Below are 7,426 nucleotides of genomic sequence, written 5' to 3'. Positions count from 1 at the left end.
TGCGGGCGTGTCAGCCCAATAGAGTTGTTTTCTGTGTGATTACGCCTCTTCTCTTTTGGTGTCAACAGCTTTGTCACCAAAACATGACATCTGTTAAAGGTGGCGCCCTCGTGTTCCGGGTGTCATTTCAAGCCAAGACGACAGCCCTGCTCTTGCCGCCCTGGGAGACACGCATAAAGGTCACCGAGCCAGTCGCCGACTTCAGGGCTCCAACCAGAACACGGTCTGATGCCGGATTCTGTTAGACCTCGGAAGAAGATCCCAACGTCGACAATGGGTCAAGGTACGGTACAGGTTGTCATCCTGCAGCCCGACAGCGCAATTTTTAACGCCAACCCAGGAGAAGATCCAGAGGACTGGCTAGGCCAGTACGAACGAGTTGCCGCTTTCAAAAACTGGAACGACATCCTGAAACAAGGAAGCGTGTTCGTCGCTCTTGATGAAACAGCGCGGACGTGGAATGAAAGCCGTGAGTCGTCGCTAACGACGTGGGATGACTTCACGAAGGAGACTTTGAAGCAGTTCTCTTGCATGGTAAGAAAAGAAAGAGCAGAGCTCCTTCTTCAGTCCAAAGCTAAGCTCCCCAAAAAGCCTGTCCTCGCCTGCGATGAAAAAATGAAACGTCTCTTCCTCCGGCCCCACCATTATAAATATGACTGATGACGACAATTAAAGTTAAATTTCGATGCGAAGCTTCAAAGAATCTCTTTTTGCATGCCTTGCAACAAACCTCAATAAAACGGACCCAATACGCCCGTACTTGATACTACAACCGGCCTCTTCAAGTGTTCTCTGCAAGCAACAGCGATGCTCCAGCTACTGGCGGAGATAACCTCCGTGAGATTTTACGCGGCGTCGTCCAAAAACGGCGCCGGTTACTGCCATCATTCCTGCAACTCCAAGTGCAGACGTTTGTGGACGTCGTCAGGGAAGAAGTCCAGCAGGCAATGAGAGCTCCTCAAATGACGGCTCTGAATGCTCCAGCGCAGCAAGCAACAGCGATAAAATATGCCGCTGCATTACACCGACCTGTCCCCCGACGTGTCCTTCCAAGCCCTCTCCGCTACCATCCTGCTCCTGAAAAACTTCCATGGTCCCCACCTACCAAGCATACGAATAACCCCCAAGCCCCAGGAAATGCGATGTTTGGAAGACGTCTAGCAACCGACTTTTCTGCTTCCATTGTGGTGAGGATGAACACAACCTCCGTCACTGTCTGTACAGGCATATCAGCATTGGAGGTTTCGGATTTGAATCCCCACGACCCTGTCCTGGCGAGTGACCACAGAAAATTGAGAGACTTGCTGAGAATGGGGGAGCATGAATCGCCAAGACGTCTATCACGCTGCCCATCGCCTTCAAGTCCCGCTTTGTGCTAAGGGCCAGATCTACACGCGAGGAAGGTCCACTAGTCCGCACACGGGGTAGGTAGCTATACGGCGAGCTAACGAAGATCCTTCACGGCCGCCGACGAGTGACAACGCCGCAATCAACAAAACGCCGGTGTGCCCAACGACAACGTCAGTGACAACGGTGTGTCCCGGCCGCAGTTCAGCACACGGCGAAGTAAAGATCAAACACCAAAGCCAGAATGAAATATGATGGCGTGAGCAACTAACTTCCAAGTTGCCGACAGTCGCAAGGTTACCGCCTTAGTGGATACCTCCGGAGCCGACTATTCTGTCGTCAGTGGTGCGTTCTTCGCCCAGCTCAAGAAAGTGACGACCACTGGGATGGCCCGTAAAATCCGTACCGCTTGTGGCAACACTATTACGCCGTCGGGGCGATGCAACACAAGTGTTAGAGTAAAAGGACGTGCCTACCCTACAGGTTCTTCGTCCTTCAACAATGATCGCGCAATGTGAGCTTTGGCTTGCATGCTCTGAACGAACATCTTGCGATCAGTGACCTCCTCTCAAAACTCATCAAACTCTCGACGCACAACGCCATATCTTCCACGAAAATTTCGACGCACCACATTGCTCTAAACGTCCTCGACGGAGACTTGACCATGCCGCTCCGATCAAGCGTCGTCGCCTGCGTGGGCAACGCAGACGTCGAAACCACCGAAGGCGTCATCAACAAAGCACCCAGCTATTCTTAAACGGGGGACTCGGAATCACAAGAGGGGTCGCTCATTTTTGTCATAGGCAAGCTGAAATGCTGGTCACGAACTTCATCGAAGAATGTCGGCATCTGAAGAAGGGCATGAAGATCGCTTTCCTATACGTTCTAAGGAAAACCACAGGTATATTTGCCCACCGCAGCCAAGCTGAAGACTATGCTCCCTATCGAGCAAAGCAGCCCATGTTCAACATTGACGCACCACTACCCCAAGGCAGACAAAACCGAAATCGCACTCTTCCTGAAAGCTACAGCAAGTGCTTTTCTTCGTCATCGAAGGTGCGGCAAGTTGCGCTAACGAAGCACCGCAACACCACTGAGGATCACCACCGCAACACCACCGCATTATCACTCCGTCAAAGGCCCGACCGTGTATATATATATATATATATATATACATACACGGTCGGGCCTTTGCACATTATTGCACACATTACACACAAAACACATTATATGCACAGAATGAATATATATATATATATATATATATATATATATATATATATATATATATATATATTCATTCTGTGCATATAATGTGTTTTTATTGCGTTAGCAATTCTACTCCAGGTTTCGCCTCGTCGCGTAGCACCTGCCGTCGACACGGTTTATGCCGCTGCCTAGGAAGCGCTTCAGCTGAGCTCCGCCAGAGGAAGGAAAAGAAGAAGACGAACGCTCGGTCACCAGCAGCTATTGCTGTCGCTCCTCATCTGCTTTAGAAGCACTGACCCCTTCTTATTTATATGTTGGCTGCTAGCTTAAGCTCCCGCGTCATACTCTAAAAGAATGATCTTAAGTGTCCCCAATACTGTAGCACCCTACACTGATAGGGCGTGATAGGGTAATAATGTAGCAGGCAAAAGTAGCTTCCGCTGTTTCTATCGCAATACAGCTATGGTTCACGAGAGTTAAACAAAAAATAATATTTGTTAATTTTCTCTATATAATACGATATTATTTCATGTCTAATCTGTTTCTCCGCCACATGCTGTCATATAGCCTGTGTTGTATTGCATATTTTTGTACATAATTTATATTGTATATCTTAGGCCGCCAAGCAGGATGCGTAATATGGAGTGTCGTATCATAAAAAATTGCCCCAATGTCGTCCCATTTTCAGCGCCTTGTCTGCTTGCAGTGGCTGATGAGATCAGCCCCTCAGGAAGTCGACGATGCGTTCCAGCCCAAAGCCCTCCACCGACTACAAATTATTCATGTTTCAGGCCCCTTTAACCTCCCAGAATTCACAAGTTGGGAAGGATTTTTTTCGGACAGGATGATAACATAGCCGATTCAAGGTGTGCAGAAGCCGTAAAGCCCTATGCGAAATCTTTATGATACGCAGTCCATGATCACCTCGTTTTTGTCGTTGCTTCAACAGCTTGGCTGCTTGTTGTAGGTGCTGTGAAGGTGCCCTGTAGGAAGGCAAAAATCCTGTCTTGGCCTTTATCCAGCCTCTACTACAAGCGGTTGTTGTCGCCAAAGTATTTCATCCTATAAAAATCCATAAAAGAGGGGAGGCTTTCAATGAATTAGGACCCGATGGCAATACGGCAGGGACGACGCTGCGCAGAATCCGCCAAACGAGCTGCGGAAGTTTGATGTAATGCAGTCGATCATCGCTGCGAAGTCGTTCTTTTAACAGCTTGTCTAGGGTTAAATTCCTGCAGAGGGGCAACGATCAGCTCTCCACAAATCGCGCTACAAATTGGAAGCGATTATTGTCTCCGACGCGGGTTATCCTCGAAGAATCCACTAGAGGGTGTGGAATGAGTTCGGACACAATGGCAACCGTAGTTACAAAACTGCGCATATGCCGGCAGGCTTGATACATAATCGTAGACATCATACACTCGATTATCGCCGAGTTTACTCCTAGTTGTAGCAGCTCAGTGTTCAATCAGGTTCAGAATGTTTCCACACCCAAGGTATTGATGGCTACAACCCTGCAGTGCGTCTTTGGTCTGACTGCTGTCTTGGCTACACTGCAGCCAGCAAGGGCGAAGTGACGCCGGTTGATACTTTGTGTTCATACAGAAAGTTTGGGTCTCTTACTAAGCCAGGGTACAAATCGTTATTTTAATTGAGAGCATGCCTTGTAGGTTGAAGTCACTGTTACCACGCCCTGGCTAATAATTAGTGAGGCAATCCCATAAAAACCTAAATTTGTATTTATGATGAAATTTCTAGCAGTACTTAAACCTGGGCTGCAGTTCCTTTTCACGACAGACCTATACTTCACATCTACTACAATTATCAATTTCACATTGCTTTGAGTATTCTTCAATTATTGTATGGATCTAAAATTATCATGTTCTTTTAACGTCTGTCCTCGACGAAGAACTATTCTGCATATTCGTGAAGAGCGTAACAATGTTTCTCTGCATATAGTCTATAAATACGCCTCAACTCTACCATTCTACTCCACAAACGATGTTGCACAATAAGGCTAGCATTTAGTTTGATTAGTAGCCGAGTACGTAGATGAATGTTCGTGTATAAGGACCCATTTATTTATCTTTTTATTTTTTTACGGCCGACAAAGACTCACTGCTATTAAATTTGATGCCAAAAATATTTGACGACAAAACGCCAAATCGTGTACCGTCAGTCAAGATCAATTATTTTATTTTTAGTACCTGTATATGCCCATATCTGGCGCAGAAGCATATAGATGGCCTATTTCGCATAAAATATGCTTAAAAATGTATTGTCTTTCGCTTAGAAAATGCGGTTGCAGTTGATAAGTTTAAAGTTTGCGTCAGACTATTATTTGACATTCTTACACGACCTCTACAGTGGTGTGTGGCGAACCACTCATGAACGTCAGCTGCATATAAGCTGAATGCAAGCAGTCCAATGTAAACGTGCGATACGGCCATTTGTATGGGCTGTCGCCTGACATTCAACTGATGAAGGGCATGTCATTTTAATGATAAAGCTGTAGAACCATGGCTCGGACCATGCTTTCTGGAAAATATACGTTTCTTAGAAGAATTAGGCTTCCCGATGTAACAGTAAAATGATCACAATACACAACACGGCGTAATGCTGAAATCCTTGCTTTGCAGAAGGTACTCATCCAAATAGAACAGATACAAATCACTAGTCTTTCTGTCGGTGACGTAAAGGATAGCCGTGCTAAGATGCAGCTCGGCTTAGAGAAAGTGGGGAAATTTTCATTCGCAATGATCTTTTTCATGTACTTGACGTGCAAAATTTAACAATAACAGAAAGTACAGTCATAAAATTTATGAGCGTGAACACGGGAAACCGTGCCGAACTGTACAATCAGTGCAGTCTAGGGCACGCTGGCAGTAACTTCAAGGAGATATTCGCGAACTTCGCGAAGGAGATATTCGCGGCTAAGGCTGTTAGATTAGCGGATGCACTCGCTACCATCAATGCGGTGTGTTGTCTCTTCTAGACCCGCAATCTGCTGCGTGAGCTATCTGCAACACGTGGTGATAACAGCTGAAGAAAGGCGCACTCTTATGAATCCTACATGCCGAGCGCGTAACGATAAGAGTACTGACGTGCTGTCGAATTTTGGAGTTTTTGTGCCTTTGTTTACAGCGCAGCTCTTATGCGCCCGTTCATTGGTTTAACCGCGCCGCCGTCGGCGTTCCCGGTGTAACCTTGCGAAAGGGCAGCTAAAAACGGGCGAAAGAAGAGCCAAGAACTCTGAGTCGCTCGCTGGTTGAAACGTTTGTGATTGGTTAAATTTCTTGATCATAAAATAAAACACATATGCTTTGATAACGCTGATACAGTTTTGCGTATAAAAAATTCATTGCGCGGTTTTCTTTCTTTTCTTCGGAAGCCACACCATGGCGCTTGCACCCGACGAAGAGCGACGGCACATCATTGACATAGCGTTGAAAGAATACAGCCAACGGTCTATTGCGGCCATGACCGGCCGACCGCTCAAGACTGTCAACAGAATATGTCAAGCCTATAAGACAGAAGGAAGAATCGGCGATGCTCCACACCGGCGCCGACCAAAAGCAACGACGGAAGAGGAGGATCAATTGATCATTGCGGCTGTGGCAGGCGATCTTTTCAGACAGCGAATGAAATCATGGAAAGCACCGGAGTCAATGCCCACCCAGCCACTGTGCGGAACTGGCTGTAAGAAGCGGGCGTGCACAGTCGCGTCGCCGCACAGAAGCCCTTCCTCAACAGTACGCACAAGACCAAGCGACACCAGTTTGCAGAACAACACGCGTCCTGGAAGTCTGAGGAGTGGAAAAGAATAATCTTTAAGGATGAATCCACCTTTTGCTCCAAACAAGCCCAAAGGAAGAGAGTCTGGCGGCTCGGAAACGAGAGGTGATGCTTGCATTTGTATCTTATTTGCCGTTGAGTCGTCTCAATAGAATTATTCTAAATGTAGTAGGAGGAAGAGGATAAAAGCTTCACGCAATCAATGGCTTCTTAATTAACGATGTCGACTGCTGCTCTAAATTGAAATCTTCGGCTGCAAATGCTAGAATGAGTTTAGTGTTCGCCAGTCTCATTCAAGAAGCTTTATATCCTCTTTGAACATTGGTGCTTATTGTCCGTGTGCGCACTCTTTATTTGCAGGCACTATCCGACCAATATTCAAAGCGTAGCCGCAAGCGGCCGCACAACAGTAAATACCTTGGGAGCCATCTGGCATCACGGACTGGGACCGCTGGTCCGTATCGAGGGCCACTTGACATCCGCCCGTTACAGCGAACTTCTAAAGGACGTTATGCTGCCATACGCTCGCCACGGACCCTTTCCCAACGGCAGTGTCATCTTTCAACAGGACCTTTCCCCTATACACACGTCTCGCCGTGTGAAGGAGCTGCTGGAAGACGAAAGTGTAGAGGTCCTGCAGTTGGCTCCAAAAAGTCCTGACCTGAATATTATAGAGAATGTCTGGGGCGGATGAAGCAACGCTTGCCGCGGCGTCCACTTCAAAGTACGAATGCAGACAGCCTTTGATAAGCGGTGCAAGAAGAATGGGAGAGCGCTTGTGAAGATGGCGCTTTTGTTGCCTCCCTCTACTCTTCTTTACCGAAGAGGATGGCTGATTCGTTCGCCTAAAAGGCGGTGCTACTCGCTACTAGGAGCAGGCGAAAATGTTCAACGTTACCTTAAGTGCAGGATGCTTTCCACAGTTCTCACTGTAGTGCGAGTAGCAATTGATTTTTGCTGAATTCTTCTTTCTCCTCCACTCTCAATAAAATGATTCTCCAAACCGCAAACTGTGCAGTGCTTGTGCTTTTTGTCTTTGACATATATGCACGCAAAATACAGACAGTAGTGTTTT

The 7,426-nt window shown here is 47.0% G+C and overlaps 1 protein-coding gene across 1 annotated transcript; it reads left to right on the top strand.

Moving 5' to 3' along the window:
* Positions 1-5,954: 5,954 nt before the first annotated feature.
* Positions 5,955-7,045, top strand: LOC146174154 (uncharacterized). The gene is made up of 2 exons (XM_084585327.1): positions 5,955-6,241; positions 6,712-7,045. Exons 1-2 carry the CDS (start codon positions 5,955-5,957, stop codon positions 7,043-7,045), a joined length of 621 nt encoding a protein of 206 aa, XP_084441453.1.
* Positions 7,046-7,426: the final 381 nt, after the last annotated feature.

Source organism: Amblyomma maculatum, chromosome 11 (genome assembly GCF_055883805.1).
Source record: "Amblyomma maculatum isolate TAMU_Amacu chromosome 11, ASM5588380v1, whole genome shotgun sequence".
In the NCBI taxonomy this organism is placed as follows: Eukaryota; Metazoa; Arthropoda; class Arachnida; order Ixodida; family Ixodidae; genus Amblyomma; species Amblyomma maculatum.
The sequence above is the reverse complement of the archived record's forward strand: the minus strand, read 5'-3'. Positions and strand labels throughout refer to the sequence as shown.